At 34.0% G+C, this 19,993-nt stretch overlaps 1 protein-coding gene across 5 annotated transcripts; it reads right to left on the reverse strand.

Moving 5' to 3' along the window:
* Positions 1-947: 947 nt before the first annotated feature.
* On the reverse strand, positions 948-16,524 carry LOC127855663 (uncharacterized). 5 transcript variants are annotated; one of them, XM_052391407.1, is made up of 3 exons: positions 10,442-10,594; positions 3,859-3,951; positions 948-3,642 (listed from the first exon to the last, which is right to left on the reverse strand). In XM_052391407.1, exon 3 carries the CDS (start codon positions 3,502-3,504, stop codon positions 1,984-1,986), a length of 1,521 nt encoding a protein of 506 aa, XP_052247367.1. In that variant the 5' UTR covers positions 3,505-3,642; positions 3,859-3,951; positions 10,442-10,594; the 3' UTR covers positions 948-1,983. The 5 variants fall into 5 exon arrangements, with proteins under 5 accessions (XP_052247367.1, XP_052247368.1, XP_052247365.1 ...); XM_052391408.1 differs by lacking the exons at positions 3,859-3,951; positions 10,442-10,594 and adding an exon at positions 16,459-16,524; XM_052391405.1 differs by lacking the exon at positions 10,442-10,594 and adding an exon at positions 10,658-10,791 and having other exon boundaries at positions 948-3,951.
* Between the last annotated feature and the right edge of the window lie 3,469 nt (positions 16,525-19,993).

Below are 19,993 nucleotides of genomic sequence, written 5' to 3' on the forward strand. Positions count from 1 at the left end.
TAATGAGTATTTCCACCCTTTCAAAAATAACAAGCGACTTCTAGCGTTACTTTTATCAATTAGCATCTGTCGATGTAAAATAATCAAAGTACTGGCAGTACTGGTGTGACGATGCTTTTGAAGAGGATGGATATAAAACATCAATTCAAGTTTACCTATATCACCACAATTGTGTATGTTGATACGAACATTTGGGTACGATATAAAATTTGGGTACGAAAATTTTGGGTACGAAAAAAAATTTGGTACGAAAAAAATTTGCGTACGAAACATTTTTGGTACGAAAAAAAGTTTAGGGGTACGGGGAAGTAGTACCCGTGGGTAACTTGACCCATTGAGCGAAACTGGGAGGCGGGTCACATTCTTGTTCATTAAGTGTGGCAATACATTCATGATGATTCTCGAAAGTAGGTATCAGCACATAGTCGGACCCTGTGAGCTCAATCGTATGAGCACTTGACTATCCGAGTTCGCCCACGAACATATTGATGAGTTAACTAATAGCGAAATGGCCTTATACATGTATATGCTGAAATCTAACAATCGAACGAAATATCAAACACGGTATGTACACTTAGGTGGTTGTGTAATTTCTGTTAGAATATCGTATTCAATATGTAAATTTTAAATGATTGTGCCCGCACTTGAGTTTGTTCCTTGTTTGAGTCTATACGCGCCTAGGCTGCACCCAGTCTGTGTATTTGTGTTTTTCCAAGGTAATGAGTTACCTCCGCGCTGAGGCTGCATAATGTTGGGACCCGAAGTGTGTCCAGCACTTCTACCTAATAAGATTAGATTGACGACAGTTGGGACGAATTTTGAATGATAGCTGCAATTTCCAGCTATTTGTTTTGTACTGAAATACTTGTTAATTTTTTATATGGTCAAATGCTGCGGGGGGGGGGGGGGCGGGGGATGAGATTTTCCGGAAAAAAACAACTGTCAGGAATGGTGACCACAAAACATACAAAATATAACATTGCGCCGGGAGCGGGAATCGAACCGGTGTCGTAAAGGTGAAAAGCGAACGTCCTTACCACTGCGCTAGCGGGACGGACAATTACGCAAAGAAATGTTGGTTTGTCTATATATATCATAGCAGTTCAGCGTTTACAATTTGCAGGTTCGAAATCGTTCGCATTCTATAGTTTTGTGATCACGTAAAAAGTTAATTTTACATGTTTTTATTCGCAATTTATTTGCTAAATCGAGAACAAATATCAAACAAAATAGAGAAAATATATACATGTAGTTTTTTCATTGGTCCATAAAAATAAAATGGATGTAAAATTACTAATTTGAAATCAACGTTCTGATACACTTATTGAATCTGTTTCCCCAGGATATGCTGTTCTATTAATATTTACCTTTATCAACACGAACGACAACTCTGCTAGGAGAATGTTATCAATGAAAATCAACGAGCAATCTCCTACGCAGTGGCGAATGCCAAGGGAAGTAACTGAAAAATCGAGTTATCTCAACCGGACTGGCTCGGTCTTTTACATAAGTCGCATTGTTAAAATTTTTTTTACTGGTTATCAAACCTTGGACGCTGCTGTTCCAGCATCGTCAAAAATTAATGTGCATTTAAGATCTCTTTTCAATCGTTTAAACCGTTTTGAAAGCTCTCGTTTCTTTGTAGCAAATAAATCCAGATCGCAAATAATTGAATCATTGATTTCCTATTCTTGCAGCATATCAATATTAATGATCGGTTCGGTTTAAACATTCATACTTTAATTTTAGAACTTGGCGCTTTTATGTATTTTTATGCTTATGTATAAAAAACAGATATCGCGTGATTTTCTGCATTTAAAAACAAAAGTAAAATCAGTTTTCCTTCATTAAAACAATATGCGTCGTAATGTATCATCCAACGACGAACGACTTGTGCATTTTTCACTGGTTATTCATATGACGAAAGTTTGACAAATGTAGCTCATATTTTAACTTTTGATGAAAAATATATTTGCAGAAATCTCATGTGTCTGTAAGAATAATGTACTCGAATACGTGCACACGATCTGCACCCATGTAACCTACTATTATGCGGTTCCTGATTTCATCTATAGCAAAGGACGCAACTGTTCTGCAATTTGGAATAATACTACGCACAGAACACTTGTCTGCATTAAAGTTATATAACTGATACAAGCCATAGTATGCTGAAACATACATATTTCCCTGTCTATCGCATTTGACACATTTAACATTGTCAGTATAATTAAGGAGAAATGGTTCGTCTACATCTGTTCTGTATTTCCATTCACATTGCCCAACTGCATACGACGTGTTAGGCTCACATTCGCCGTCATTAATGTTAAAACGGTAAATATGTTGCTCACCAGCGACAATAACTTTCATTGTCGTTTTACATGTAGATATTCTGTTGGGTTTACATATTGACACACCGGGCATATAGGAAAATTGTGCCGAGGAGAACTTGAACTCGTCAAAGGCGTAACACACACAACCCGTCGGAATATCCAGCAGCTGAATTTCATAGGATGATTTCGAACTCTTCCGTTCGACAAGGGCTACCAAATGATGGACATACATTGATATATTGACAACAGTGTGGCTGCAATTAATCTCATGTTTTTCGAGAAATTCGCTTACATGTTCTAAACATATTATTTTACATGACTGATAAAAACATACAGCTACTTGAAAAGCTCCGTTTTTGTTTTCTTCTACAAAACACATGTCTTTAACTTTGTGCTGCAACTTGTATTTTGATGTCAATGATATTTTTTTAGAATGTAATTGCAATTTATTTTCTCCGAGCAACAATATTGTTCTACCATCAGATAAAATGTCAACTGCTACTACACATGTCTCGAACACGCCAGTCTCTGCATTAAGACTTTCCAACTTTATCAAACTTATTCGATCACGAATGACCTGCAAACTAAGCAAATTTTTGACTGGAACCATTTCGCATGTTGCAAATGTTTCTTCCTCTTGTGGAACCATTTTGCATGTTGCCAATGTTTCTACCTCGTGTTTGGCTTCCTCTTCTGTATTCGGTTCAATACAATTCACTGCATCCTCATACAGCGATGCTTCATCACTGCTCAATTCGGATGTTTGAATGTCTTTGCGTGTGCGTACTACATCGAATTGATGTAACATGGTTATAATATCTTCTACCTGTGTCGGTTGTATAAATTGTATGTGTTTATCCTTTACGGACTTCGCGGAGCTATCTGTCTCGAGTTCCTTCAGTAAGGTTGACACTTTGAAGTCAAGGGCAATTCTCTGCTTTGATGTCCCATACTTGGACGTTATAGCGTGCAAATCTGTGTAACATGAAACTTTCTGTTGAAGAGTTGACATTTTTTGCTCGGAGAGTCTTAAACGCTGAGTTTCATTTTCGACCCTTTCATTTAATGTCTTTTCTAAAATATCAATGTTGTGTTTTAATATATGAATAATATTATTTATGTCTTTTTGCACTTTATTGATACCATTCTGGGCTTCTTCTAATGTTTGCATCATTTCAGTGTAATTTGTTTCACACTTTCTTCGAAGATCATGGATATTTTGTTCCACTTTTTACGTCTGGATTCCTCGTCTAGATCACATGACATATCACAAAGACCTTCACAGAGTGTGTGGTCCTTTTGCAAACAATACCTGCAAATTAAAACATCATGAGTTGGACAGTATTGGTCTATTTCAATATCTGTGTGTTTTGTACAATCCGATAATTTCTTCATTTTTTCAAATAATTTAATATCCATGGGAAGTTCTTCCTCTTCAAGTATTTTATGTTTACGCGATGACTTATTTCTTCTGTGATCTCTTATGCACTCAGTACACAGGTATTCCAGACAGTCCACACATACATACCTGGGCTCCACTGTATTGCCATCAAACAGACACGGTCCACATTTTATGGGAGCCGTCTCCTCTTTAATGGCCGCCATTGTGAAAAGTCACTGCCTGAAATATGATAGTATTCTTAACAATAACACGACATAAAATCTATGCACACATGCTTGTAACTTTAATATTGTGTTGTGCACGAGGTCTACACATTGAATGTGTGTGTTTAAGTAATTATGTTTATTGTGTAAAACCGATCAATATCGTAGGCTTAGTCTGATCTCCTCTTAATACCACTAAAAATCACTGTCTTCAACTATTGTATGTTCACGGGAAGACTTGCAGTTTTCATGTTTACGTGCACAAACAGTACTGGTTTAACAGTCAACATAGAAATACTTCTCTGTCTCTTACAATCAAGTACGGATAGGGTTGTTATCTTTTCGATTAATCGATAGTTTAATTTGTAAAAATGTGATATTCTATTTGAATAATTATACATTTACTTTCTACAGTTCTCGTATTACATTTATTAATCGCGAGTGTCGAATAGGTACGTATTGGAAATAGAAAATGAATAGTTTGATTGTCTTGACATTAATTATTTACGAACTTAACTATATCGTGCACACTTTGATTTCTTGCCTAAACCCAAGTGATTAAGGACATATCACTTTCTGAAATGGTCAGACGTGGGTGGGGTAATGTAAAACACTAATTCCTTATATTAACATTCTATATAAAGTTTGGAACAATGTGCACAATTAAAATAACATATACTTCAGTGATACATGAACCAGTTCTAATGAAATCTTTCAACAAGAGGGCCTTAAAGGCCCAAAGTCGCTCACCTGAGATAACAAGATATTATTGGGACAAATCTTCTGGCCAGGTTTCATGAATATCGGAAACTACATGTGGCCTTTAGAGTGTTAACAAGGTTTTACTATAGCCATATAAGAAAAAATGCCCCGCCCCCTGGCAGCCATGTATCCAACCAAACGGCATCATTTTTTAACTTGTCCAAGATATTATCGGGATAAATCTTCTGACCAAGTTTCATGAAGATCGGACAGTAAATGTGGCCTCTAGAGTGTTAACAAGATTTTACTGTAGCCATATCAGGAAAAATGCACCGTACCTTGGAAGCCATGTTTTTCAAACAAACATAATTACTTTCGAACTCATCCAAGATATCATTGAGACCAATCGTCTGATCAAATTTCATGAAGATTGGACAATAAATGTGGCCTCTGGAGTGTTAACAATGTTTTACTATAGCCATATATAGCCATATAAGGAAACATGCCCCGCCCCTGGTGGCCATGCTTTTAAAGCAACCAAACCCATTTTCAAACTCATCCAAGACATCATTGGGACAAATCTTGTGACCAAGTTTCCAGATGATCGGAAAATAAATATGACCTCTAGAGTGTTAACAAGGTTTTGCTATAGTCATATAAGGAAAAATGCCCCGCACCCGTGGCGGCCATGTTTTTCAACCAACCGGCATCATTTTTTAACTCGCCCAAGATATTTATTTTTTTTTATTTTTTATTTTTCTCCTGTTTAAAAGCTTTTATTCATTCATAATATATACATATTACATATACACGCAATTTACAAAGGCATGTTCTTTCATATACTTAAATTATCATATGTAATGTGTTTTCGCTATATTAATACAATCATTACTCAAACTGAATTAGGATCATACTTCCTTCAACCTTTTTACCTTTTTTACTTAACTTAAATAATTATGTATGTATAGCACAATAATATTGAGTGTTAATTCTTAAACAAGAAAAGGATCAGATTTACAACAACTATGGCTACAGTGTTCAAAGAGATAAAACCTAGTACATTTGCTAGTGTCGTTAAAAATGGACCTTTTTAACAAAGTTTGATTTTACACTTATAGTGCAGTTTACAACACAATCGATATAAACTTTATGATCAATTTGCTAACAACATAGTAATACAAGAAAAGAGTCAGATTTACAACTACTATGGTTACATTGTTCAAAAAGATAAAAACCTAGTACATGTGCTAGTGTCATTAAAAATGGACCTTTTTAACAAAGTTTGATTTTACAATTCGAGTGCAGTTTACAACACAATCAATATAAACTTTATGATCAGTATGCAAACAACATAGTGACATTTGATTAAGAAAACACATTTTGCAAGTTTCATATATAATGCGAGTTAATAACAGTTATTTTTGTTATTCATGCATTATGAATTACATATTAATCTTATAACTATCCAAAAAATTCCTTCATTTGATTCATTTGTTGTGTTTTCATATATATTTAAAGATAATTTTAGGCTAGCCTTAAATCCCTGAAAATTTGGAATTACTTCCTTCCTTTTGCATTCAAATATGTACTTTTTAACTTCCATGAAAAGAATAAAGCAGTTGTCATTTACGTTTGTATCACCGAGAAGGAACATTTTACTGTTTATTACTATTTGTATATTTGCGTTTTTTAAGCTATCCGAGATATCTTTAATAACTATTTTTACTGTGTTACAATCCCAGAATAAATGGGTAATTGATTCTTCTGACATTTTGCAAAAAGTGCATGTTTTACTATCGGACAAGCCCATTTTAAAAAGGAGTGAGTTTGTTCCCAATATTCTGTGGATAATTCTAGTTTGTAACCATTGAATATATGTATTATTCGTTTTTTTAAACACTTGTCCAATGACATTTTTCCATTGTATGGAGTCGTCTGCAAAGTATTCATTCCATTTTGTTTGGTATGTGGGGATTTCAGAGTTCTCTTTTAACATATTGTATAGTAACTTATTACAAGAATTCAGAAAGATAGGTTTTATATAGGTCGACAAAATGGGATATGAATGTACGTTATAATCTTTTAATTTTACATTTTGCACCGAGACAATGTATGTGGAAAGAACCTTTTTTATACCTTCATAATGTAAAAAGTTTACCGGTTTATTCATTTTGGCCCAAGATATTATTGGGATGAATCATTCAGCTGAGTTTCATGAAGATCGGAAAATAAATGTGGCCTCTAGAGTGTTAAAAAGATTTTACTATATCCATATAAGGAAAGATATACCCCACCCCTTGGCAGCCATGTTTTTCAAGCAAACGTAACCATTTTGGAACTCATCCAATATATCAATAAGACAAATCTTCTGACCATATTTCATGAAGATCGGACAATAAATGTGGCCTCTAGAGTGTAAACAAGGTTTTACTTTAACCATATAAGGAAAAATGCCTCGCCCCCTAGCGGCCATGTTTTTCAACCAACCGGCATCATTTTCGTACTCGTTCAAGATATTATTGGGATGAATCTTCTGACCAAGTTTCATGAAGATTGGACAATAAATGTGGCCTCTAGAGTGTTAACAAGATTTTACTATGGCCATATAAAGCCATATCAGGAAAAATGCCCCGCCCCTTGGCAGGCATGTTTTTCAAGCAAATGTTACCATTTTTTATCTCATCCAAGATATCATTGGGACAAAACTTCTGAGCAAGTTTCATGAAGATCTGAAAATAAATGTGGCCTCTAGAGTGTTAACAATGTTTTACTAAAGCCATATAAGGAAAAATGCCCCGCCTCCTGGTGGCCATGTTTTTTAACCAACCAGCTTCATTTTCGAACTCGTCCAAGATATTATTGGGAAGAATCTTCTGACCAAGTTTCATGGAGATCAGACAATAAATGTGGCCTCTAGAGTGTTAACAATATTTTACTATACCAATATATAGCTATATAAGGAAAAATGCCCCACCCCCTGGCAGCCATGTTTTTCAAGCGAACGTAACCATTTTCAAACTCATCCAAAATATTATTGAGACCAATCTTCTGACCAAATTGCATGAAGATTGGACAATAAATGTGGCCTCCAGAGAGTTAACAAGGCAGATGTTGACGTCGCACAACGGACAACGGACGACGCACGACGGACAAAAGGCGATCACAAAAGCTAACCATGAGCACATTGTGCTCAGGTGAGCTAAAAAGAGTAAAGAATCGCATATTTTCACCTTATAAACCACTTTCTTCTTGTGCGTTGTAAGTCCTTGTTTTCTTATTTTGTTCATAAATCCATTGACACCAGCTTGAACCTACACTACTGAAGAATATACTGTTAGAGTATTATTAAATATAACACAAAAGAAACACTGAAAAAAGGATTCTTGTGTGCAAGAAAAAAATGTAAACAACTCGAGTCAAAAAAGTACACTTGAAAAAGTATTGTGGGACATGATAATTAAAAAAACATAAATATGAAAGATACAGAAATATTGAAAACCTTTTTATAAAATCCCTTTAATTTTATAGCGTATGTTAATAATATAGCTATAGATAATGATATATAAATGTGTTTGTTAAAGTGATGTTTTACACTGTTTCAAAAAGTTTCAATCAAATTTCTATTTGTCATTTCTGGTCAACCATACTTTTTCCTACTATTTTTAGACTCATTTTTTTCCTTTTTTTCTTACAAGAAATGATCCTTTTTTCAGTGTTTCTAGTTTGTTATATTTAATATTACTCTAACATTATCTTCTACAGTAGTGTAGGTTCCAGCTGGTGTCAATGTCTTTATGAACAAAAAAATAAAATAAGGACTTACAACGCCCAAGCAGAAAGTGGTTTATAAGGTGAAAACATGTGATTATTTACTCTTTTTGAAATATTTCATTAGAACTGGTTCATGTATCTCTAAAGTATATGTTTTTTTAGTTGTGCATATTGTTCCATACTTAATATAGAATGCTAGTATGAGAAATTATTATTTGACATTACTCCACCCACTTTTGACCATTTCAGAAAGTGATAGAACTATGTCCTTAAATATACTTGGTTCAGATAAACAATGTTAAGGTTCATGGGGGGGGATAAAATTAATTAAAAATTCGCTTTGGTTTTTCTTCATTCAATGTGGTACAATATGGTCAAACTATAAATCATTTTAAAGCTAAAGACGGATAGAATAACATAAACACATTTTTGACATTCAATATTTGTGTGCTTTATTCATATTTTGGTTTAAAACCAATACATTTTTACACTAATTTACAAAATCTCAATCTAAAGTTAGGAAGGATATGCACTACCTTAAGTTGAATAAATACAAAGCTATATACATATACAAGGTCAAGTTAGCAACATTTCACAGAAAATTATTGTCATAAAACAACAAATGAGTTTTTATTCAACTGCCTATTTTGGATAAATTTCCTAAACAAAGTTCTAAAAATAACTAAAACGTAACTACTTTTTAAATATCCAGGTATGGTGGATAGTAAGAGTCACAATTCTTTTTCAAAGGCTTAACAATTTTGTTATTTACCTCTCAACCAAATTGCAAATTTAAACCATCTAAAATTGAAATAGATTGCAGACGACATATAAAATTGTAAAGAATTATAAAGAAATTGGCAAACCGATTGATTTTATATTTCGATTACTTCTACCCATTTTGAAAGCGTGGCCCTCGCTGGGCTCCGTAGAAAAACGTGCAAAACAAATCGGTCGAAACCACGTGCAGTAGTGAGAAAACCGGGTATGTGTATACACATACCTGAGAAAACACAAACATATTTTGACAGTTGGTTCGCAACTAGTAAAACAACTATTAACATTAATCAGCAAGAGATCGCACTCAATAACAGAAATGACCACGTAGAGATATCATCACTTACCCTATTTCAAATATTTTCCAGCTGAAAATTGTCCCCCACACGTCTTTTTTAGTTTATTTGTATTGTTTTTTCTGGAGCCGAAGTGCATCTCACAGAATATCCATCTAACTTCCGTTGTTTTCACTTTCGTTATTAAAAACTTTGTTTAAAACAATTATTTCTCCTTTTAGATTGTTAAAGCGATGTGTTATTATATATTATCAATAGAATAGTATACCGTGATGAATTTAACGGAGTTACGTATCGATCTTTCTGTCAGTCTGTAAGCGTACTATTTTATGCGCAATAATATAAGTAGGGTGATTCGACAACAATTGTAAACATTGGTGAAATGCTTCTTACATAGTTATTCTTTTGAGTGTTTATGAGGTCTGATCGTGCAGTTTGCAAACATCAACGGAAAGATTACAATCCAATGCATTTGTCATCGTCAACCGTTTGGAATGTCAATTAGGCGATGAGTTAGTTTTTAGCATTTTTCTTTCTATGTTATGAATTTACAAATGGCTGCCCCCATGGTGATGAAATGACATGTGTTCGAGTTTTGATATTTCTAGATGTGTAAACTTTTTTTACTATTTAAGCGTAACTTGCCCTCGTCAATGTCGATATTTTTCACTAGTTATATAATTTTCCGCCGAAATACGTGAAATAAACATGATTCAGATTTTTGAAAATAATGTATATTTTAGTGTTAAAATCGCTTTGTATTTTGATTGATTTTGTGGATGGTATGATTCGTTGATGTACAAAATTGGTAGCAGTTTGAAGGAAAAACATCCTTTAAAGCATATATGTATACATTTTCAATGTGGCACTCTTCCTTTAGTCAAATTTGAGTTCAATGCTTGGGGTCCCATATTTTTCAAAATGAAGCCTCTACATGAACCTTAAAAAAAATGAACTTACGTCTATCATACAACCGCACCTTAACTGATTGGACAACTTTCTCAATATTCCTTAGGATTTTGCTATAAAACCAAATTAGCATTAACAAGTCGAGACTAGGCATGTTCTATTAATTAACACCATCCGAAAACGAAAAGTAAATCGAAAGTAAAATCTATCAATCAATCATTATATAGAAATAATCTATACAATTAAAAAAATACTTCAATAACTTACTTCTATTTGAAATAATATAATTCGAAAACTAGGTACTGTAGCGGTCGGGGTAGCAGAAGTTATACGAGCGACAGGATTTGGGTCAAACAGTACTGTAGTTGCTGTATAAAAATAAAGTGCATACGGAAGCGTGTTTGATACACATGAGAACGCATGTGGTCGTTATTATAAGCTCCCGTCGAAAACTTCTACTTTTATCGATATTCTTTTGCATTTCTCACTCGAGAAACTCCCGTGTGTGCAATTCAACATAGGTTTTAAATCCAAAATGCATATATTAACACATTAAGAGTTAAACCAGGTTAACAAACACCATTTTACATATTCTGTTGACAATAAGGCAAACATTTTAACGTAGATCAACTTATAATAACTCATGAAAGCTTAATAATTGCCCTACTTCAATAATTCACATTAAGGTGTAATAGTTCATTGTATGATTTATAAAATGAGCGTCACGTTTGGAGAAATACGTGTTTTATGGTAGAATTTAACCGCGCATTTATTGAATTATTAAAAGTCGTTATGCATTTATCTATGTAGGTCGCAACATTTTAAACGTGTACATTTACTTACGGACTTGAAACTCCTTACGTTATTCGTTCTTGCGTCCTTTATAATGTTGTTAAAAAAATATATCGTTTTTTATTGTTTTTCCATTGGAAAAAAGCAGCAACAAAAATCGTTTAAGGAAACGTTCTAAAACAGAAATTATATTTTAGTATGCGATTTACAATAAGCATGGCTTGTACAATACAATGCAGCGGATGATGTATATCTGCTCTTACATACACGTGGTGAAATTTACAAAAATATATCATTTTTGTAAACCAGTGCCTATTACCTGGTGACTGATGATTATAATCTATAATATTCAGTATATTGAGCTTTCCGTTCGGAAAGCATCCATACAAATGTGCATGCGGCTTAACATTTCATTTGATTTAGTAAAATTAGTCGGTCTTTATGTGCGTAAAGTGTCGTCAAATATTAGCCCGTGCAGTCCTCACGTGCTAATCGGATGCGACACCTTTAGCCTTGTTTATTTTTTCGTTAAAATGAAGTCTCTTCGAACCTCTCTGTCCCCTCATGCACTATTCGAACGAAAATATCTCAACAAATTCTAATCACACGAAGGACCTTAGTTTCACACGCGGGTCGATGGTACTTCTATCCTTTAAAAAAGGTATGGCGGTAAAATACACGATGGTTTCAACTTATTTGTGAAATGTTCCTGAAATACGAGAAAACTTGTTTTTGACGATGCTGCGAAGCAGCTCGTCTAAGTTATCATACCATGAAAATAATCTTCACAATGGCGACCTATGTAAAAGACCGAGCAAGCTCGATTTTTCTAATCGGCATACCTCGCTGATTATCATTGATAAAGGTATAGGAAGCGCAGCTATAAATAGGACAGCATATTCTGGGGAAAAGATTTAATGATAGTTTGGAAACGTTAATTTTAAATCAGTTACATTCAATCCATTACATGTTTATAGATCAGTGAAACAACTATGCATTTTCTGTATTGTATTTGACATTTGTCGTAATTCAGTAAATACATTGTGTATAATAAACTTTCAACGCGATCACGAGTGTAAAGAAAAGGAATTATTTCGAACCTGTCATTTGTGAACGTTGTAGCGACTATGGTATATAAACAGCATAATAGTCGAATGACGTCTGTGAAACTCGCTCTTATGCGTGCTTTCTCATTTTGCATATTTTCATAAACTTTTCAAACAGAAATTACAGAGCCACATCAGTGCACATACTATGTTTGATAATTCATTCGTTTGTTGGATATTGTTTGCTGTTTTAAACACATATTAGGTCATATCGCGGAGATTGAGTTAATCTTACCATGTGTTCATGGGCGAACTCACGCATTCAAGTGCTCTTACGACTATGTGCTAATACCTACTTTCGGGAATCATCATGAAATTATTGCCATACTTAACGAACAAACATGCCTAAGCTTATTGCATTAGAGAAAAAAAATAATCAAAAGAGAAAAATTATATGTTCATGCACATGGGCATGTGAAATCACGTCCGTACACATAGCATCATTAACTTAGGAAAGGAAACAACGAAATATTAAGTTTGGTATGATATACATGTGAACTTAAAGAGCATGGTGTAATTAAAGAGCATGTCAAGTTTTGAATGTATATGCTGAAACGTAATGTTATAACCCACAAACGTTTTACTGTAACAGAACGTTTTTTAAAGATAAGTGGTACAGAAAATACACGTCGAATATCTTTTTAAAGATATGTCTTGTTATATTTGATCGAGAATGTAACCCGCCTCCCAGTTTCGCTGAATGGATCAAGTTCCCCACGGGTACTACTTCCCCGTACCCCCAATTTTTTTTCGTTCCCTACAATTTTTGTACCCATTTTTTTTTCGTACCCTATTTTTTTTCGTACCCAAATTTTTTGTCGTACCCATCTTTTTTTCATACCCAAATTTTTTTCGTAACCAAATCTTTTTTCGTACCTATTTTTGTGGCATAATTTTTGTACTCAAAATTTTCGTACCCATTTTTTTCCTACCCAAAATTTTCGTACCCACATACACAATTGTGGTGATGTAGATAAACTTAAATCGATGCAATATATATCAATCCTCTAAAAAAGCATCGTCACACCAGTACTGTCAGTACTTTGATTGTAAAAATGAAAGCAACGCATCTTATAAAGGCGCCTCGCATGCTCGTAAGGCGTGATAACAGGTTTTATGAATATTCGAATTGTTTAGTTCTTTTGTAATTTTGGCATTGTTTAAGTTTCAGTTTTAGAGGGACACGTTTGGATTATTTATGAAATAATACGCACGTTTATAAATCGATGATTTGGCCACACGATTCTTAACATCGGTCATATGTTATTCGGAAATCAACTATAAATAAATCTAATACTTATTTTTATAATCCTTTTATAAGAGCAATGGATGCGTTTTATGTAGGAGAACATTCATCAATTCTGTTCAATGAGGTCTTCTCCCATAACACGCCAATACGTCATAAATAACATTCATACAAATAGCAAATTACGTCAAATCCATAGATAACAATCAAATACCCAATATGTCATAAATGTGATCGATAATTCTGTAGCGCCCAATCATTCTGCAAGAGGAACTCGACTTATTTATAGATATTAAATGAGTACTTGAAATGATTTGTCTTCATTTTTTTTCAAATCATTATTTAAATGGTCAATAATTATTTCTACAAATTTGAAAATGCAGATGTATTTGATGTATGAATCATACACATCGAGCGATGGATTTTATCCAATAATGTGAAGTTAAATTGTAACAATGTTTGCGTTTCTTTAAGTTTCGTTAAATATGTGTTCGTTAATTGAAAATCATTAATCGAAATAGGAAAAATAATATGTGCGTTCGTAACGCTTTTCACGATACGTTTGCAAACATGTGTTTAACTACAATATTGTTTAATCACCATTCAAAAACTAAAAACCTTAAGTGGTAGAGTGTTAGCTCTTGCTTTTATATGGGTAGTTCCGTGTTCGAACCATAGTACCGGTAGTTTTAAGTTGATCTTTTTCCTTGCTATCATTGTTATTCAAAAATATTTTTAAAAAAATACAGTGTTATTAGTCAGCTAATTTAATCGCATTTAAAAACGTACGAAATATGTGAACAAGTCCTTTTTTAGGCCATATATGTGTTATTTGTATATAAAAGGTTCGGTTTAGATGTTCGGTATCTTTCAAATGAATATTACTTTAAGTAAAAATGGAAAGGCTACAGCTGGCTATGCTGCACATGCAAACAAAAGCGAAATCAGTTTTACTTCGAACACACAATACGTCACGTCCAAAAATATCATCAAACAATTTATGACACCAGCATATTTCTGCAGGCTATACATATGACGAAAGAATTATTGTTTTGGTTTCTTAATTTGATCCCTTTATAAAGAGAAATCCATAATTACAGACATCTCATGTGTCTGTGGGAAGAATGAAATCGAATACGTGCGCACGATCTGCATCCATGTAACCTACTATTATCCGATTCCTGATTTCATCTATTGCCATTGAGGCAGCGTTTTCACGACACGAATTTAGACGTCGCCCAGAACAACTTGTATCTGAAATCACCTTATATAACTGATACAAGCCATCGTATTTTAAAACGTACATAAATCCCTGTGTATCAAATTTGACATCTTTAGCGTTCGTCAGTATCGGAGATTTTATGCTCGGTGCTACGTAGTGCTCACATTGCCCTACTGCATAAAATGTGTTTTGATCACATTTGCCATCTTTGATGTTGAAACGGTAAATTGTATTCCAATCAGCTACAATAACTTTCATAGTCGTTTTACATGTAGATATTCTGTTGGGTTGATATAAATTCACAACGGACCATTTTCCATTATTTTGGCACGAGGAGAGCTTGAACTCGTCAAAGGCGTAACACACGTGACCCGTCCAAATATCCAGCAGTTGAATTTCATAGGATGATTTTTTACTGTTCCGTTCGACAAGGGCTACCAAATGATGAACATACATTGATATATTTAGAACACTGTTGCTGCAATAAATCATATTTTTTTGACGAAATTCGCTTTCGTATTCTAAGAATAATATTTTACTTGACTGATCAAAGCAAACAGCTACTTTAAAAGATCCGTTTCTGTTTTGTTCTACAACGGACATGTCTTTAACTTTGCCTTTTAACTGGACATTGGATGTAAATGATAGCTCTTTCGAATATAATTGCAAAGTATGTTCTTGTTGCAACAATATTAATCTTCCATCAGATAGAATATCCGCTGCTACCACACAAGTTTGTAATTCTTGATAGTGCTGACTTTCAAACTTTAACAATTTTATTCGATCATGAATAACTTTTAAACGACTCAAATCTTTCTTTTGAACCATTTCACATGTAGCCAATGATTCTTCGATTTGTTTTGCTCCATCTTTTGTATTCGTTTCAATACATTTCACATCATCCACATACGGCGGTGCTTCATCACTGCTCAATTCCGAGGCTTCATTGCATTTGCGTGTGCGCACTACATTTAATTGATGTAACATGGTTATCAGATCTTCTACCTTTGTCGGTTGTATAAATTGAATTTGTTTATCCCGTATCGACTTCACCGATTCATCCGTCTGGAATTCCTTTAGTAATGTCAATAATTTGAAGTTAAGTGCAATACTCTGTGTCGGTGTTCCGAACTTAGAAGTTATAGCTTGCAAATTTTCGTAATATGACGTCTTCTGTTCAAGATTTGACAGTCTTTTCTCAGATAATCTTAAACTCTGCATTTCAATATCCAGCCGTTCATTCAATGTCTTTTCTAAAATGTCCACGTTGTATTGTAATATATGAATAACATCCTTTATGTCTAGCTTTACTTTATTGATATCAGTATGTGCTGTTTCTATTGTTTTCATCATTTCAGTGTAATTGGCTTTACATTTACTTTGAAGATCAATAAAATTTCCTTCCACGTTTTTAGATACATCTTCAAGCACACATGAAATGTCAGAAACACCTTTGCAGAGTATGTGATCGTTTTGCAGACAATACATGCAAACTAAAACTCCATGACTTGGACAGTATCGGTATATTTCGACATCTGTGTGTTTGTTACAATAAGATAATTTCTTCATTTCTTCAAATAATTCTATATCCTGTGGAAGTTCATCCTGCTCGAGTATTTTATGTTCACGTAATAACTTATTTCTCCGGTGATCTCGTATGCAATCGGTACACAGGTATTCCAGACAGTCCACACAGAAATACCTGGGCTCCACTGTATTGCCATCAAACAGACACGGTCCACATTTTATGGGAGCCGTCTCCTCTTTAATGCCCGCCATTTTAAAACAATTTAAAGCATTTCTAAACAATCACACGATATAAAATATATGCACACATGCTTACAAAATAAATAGTGTATTGACGACGAGGTATAGATTGTTGTTATTTTATCTAATTTTAAGTAATTCTATTTATTGTGTTTTATCAATCGATGGCATATGCTTAGTCTCTTTTTCTCATAAAAAAACTTTTAAACGACCTTAAATTTTTGCTTGCACACTCAGTAAACTGTTATTCCAGACAGTCAACACAGAAATGTTTATTTTTGAAATAGTTGCCATCAGACAGGCACGGGTAGGGTTGATATCGCTTCAGAAACTTCGGCAACTCAGAAACATTTCTTCCTGAAATTGGGTAATAAGTTAGGGCGTAAAAGATCTTAAGAAACGTAATTAATTCTTGTTTTCTTTTATAAACGGTTTTCCTTTTTTTCAATAATAATATATTCGTTTACAGTTCTCTCATTACATTCATAAATCTTAAGTTAATATTACGTTAATATAAGCAATAACAAACCAATTATTGATTGTATTGTGACCTTGGTTATTAATGACATTTAAATCTATAATGTACCATTCCGTTTGTTGTCGATGAACGAGTGGTAAATATACTTGGTTAAAGAGTAAATCTTTAAAGAAAAAGAAACTTACGTTTATTCTAAAACACTGCACCAGACAAGACCACTTTTTCATTATTCCTGTGGGTTGTGTTACTAAACAAAGTTAACATTAAAAGGACGAGTCTAGGCATGTTAAATGTATTACCGTTTCCCGAAAACGAAAAGTTAATCCAAAATCTATATATAAATCACGATATAAATTATGTGTTTACGAATACTGATATTAAAATAACTTATTTCGATGTTGAAAGAATGTTATAATTCGAAAATTATTTACTGCAGCATTCGTGTTCCGTGCGACTGGCTTTGCTTTGGGTCAATACAGTATTTGCTACATCTACAAATAAATTGCATACGGAAGCGCGTTTGGTGCTTACATCAACGTTTCTGGGTCGCCAACATTTCTGTAGTTACATAAAGCTCTTGTCGGAAACTTAGTCTTTCATCGATATTCGTTTACACGTCTCCCTTGGAAAAAAACAACATCTGTATCACGTAAAATTTCGTATTGGAATTTAAATCTATATGCATCTATTAACAAATCATAAGATGAAAGTTGAAAGACGACATATATAATATTTTGTATATTCTGTTGACAATGTGGCAGAAAATCTAATAGAGAACAACTGATTATCCATGATGAAAGAATAACCGTTTCTCCACTATAAAAACATATTAGGGTTAAATAGTTCACAGTATACTTCATAAATAAACGTCTCGTTTGGAGAAGTGCATGTTGTTTCGTAGAATTTAACCATCCAAAAAATCCTAACATATTTATATTTTTTTATATAAAGAAAATAGTCGCAAAATTGGAAATGTATGTTTTGTCTTTAGACGTCATACTTTCGTCATTCTTAAAAATAATATTGAATTTGTGAAAACAATTGTATACGAAGCGAGGTCCTTTTTCATTTTAAGTCACTCAATCAAAAAAACTCGTAACAGAAAATACACGTAAACTTAAATTATGTTCTTGCATTCGATTTGCAATAAGCATGGCTTATATACAACAGTCCTGCGCGTGATTGTTACAATAAACCTTAATTCAATATGATTAACAACAATATGTTGGGTTGGCAAGAAAAGCAAATATTGCCTTTGAATAAATAGATAAATGTAAATTAAAATCGTTCTACCACATCTTTGTTTAGTTTTTTAGATTTCTATGCCGAATTCGAAAGTTGTCAATCATAACGTGGCAGTCAGTTTAGCCGATTTATACTTTTCATATATAAGTTTGTTCACTGTTTAAAGGATTTCATGACCGATGGTCAAACAAATGATTATGCCGGGTAACTGTAAATCAAATAGTTGGAACAATAAAATAGACTATAACACAAAAACCTTAATCAAATTTAATTAAATATATATTGAGACAGAATACAGCGTTTCGATGAATGCTATTCTGTCTTTGCTTTCACGTGCACGTTGACGATAATCTATGATTACCTTTCCTTCTAACAAGGTGACAACTGTCCATAATCTACAATATAAAGTACCAAAAAAACGAAGTATTATACGAACGTGAATGAGGCATACAAAATAAAACATGAATTAATGAGCACAGGCTTATCAGGGACGATACTTTCCACTTTTAAGTTTGGTTTCATTGAAAAAAGTATCTTCTAAATGAGAATCAAGTCTATGCGAAAACGTATCGTCCTTGAAAAAACTGTGCGAACTGCACTGGCTAATCTGGGACCATACTTAAAGCATTAAGAAATGCTTTCCCAGAGACAGGCTAATTTAATATATAATACATATACACGTACATAAAACAAGGAAATCAGTAAAACTGATGGATGCTCCCCAATGATGCTTTGTCCATATATGGTTTAACTGTGTGGAAAAAATATGTGACCTTGAGAAAATCTATTATAAGAATCGGTGACCTTGACCCCAATGACCTCAAACCTCATCAAAAGGTAGAGGTTCATGCAAGATACCTACATCCCAAATATATAAGAGATCTGTCAAATATTGAAGGCGCTATGAGAAACTGTAACCAAAATGTGGCTTTGAGAAAATATATTATTAGCCTTAGTGACCTTGACCCCAGTGACCTTAAACCTCATCAAAAGGTAGAGGTCCATGCATGGTACCTACATGCCAAATATGTAAGAGATCAGTAAAATATTGAAGGCGCTATGAGAAACTGTAACAAAAGTGTGACAGAAAATCTATTATAAGCCTCGATGACCTAGACCTTGACTCCATTGACGTCAAACCTCATCAAAAGGTAGAGGTCCATGCAAGGTACCTACATGCCAAAAATGGAAGAGATCGGTAAAATATTGAAGGCACTATGAGAAAATTTAACAAAAGTGTGACGGAAAATCTATTATTAGCCTCGGTGACCTTGACCTTGACCCCAGTGACGTCAAACCTCATCAAAAGGTAGAGGTCCATGGAAGGTACCTACATGCCAAATATGGAAGAGATCAGTAAAATAATGGGCGCTATGAGAAACTGTAACAAAAGTGTGATGGAAAATCTATTATTAGCCTCGTCGACCCTGACCTTAACCCCAGTGACATCAAACCTCATCAAAAGGTTGAGGTCCATGCAAGGTACCTACATGCCAAATATGTAAGAGATAGGTAAAATATTGAAGGCGCTTTGGGAAACTGTAACAAAAGTGTGACAGAAAATCTATTATTAGCCTCGGTGACCTTGACCTTGACCCCAGTGACGTCAGACCTCATCAAAAGGTAGAGGTCCATGGAAGGTACCTACATGCCAAATATGGAAGAGATCAGTAAAATAATGGGCGCTATGAGAAACTGTAACAAAAGTGTGATGGAAAATCTATTATTAGCCTCGTCGACCCTGACC

Source organism: Dreissena polymorpha, chromosome 13, assembly GCF_020536995.1.
Source record: "Dreissena polymorpha isolate Duluth1 chromosome 13, UMN_Dpol_1.0, whole genome shotgun sequence".
In the NCBI taxonomy this organism is placed as follows: Eukaryota; Metazoa; Mollusca; class Bivalvia; order Myida; family Dreissenidae; genus Dreissena; species Dreissena polymorpha.

Bases quoted from the DNA above. Each gene is read 5' to 3' on its own strand.
- LOC127855663 (XM_052391408.1), bottom strand. From the start codon at position 3,504: ATGATGCAAACATTAGAAGAAGCCCAGAATGGTATCAATAAAGTGCAA.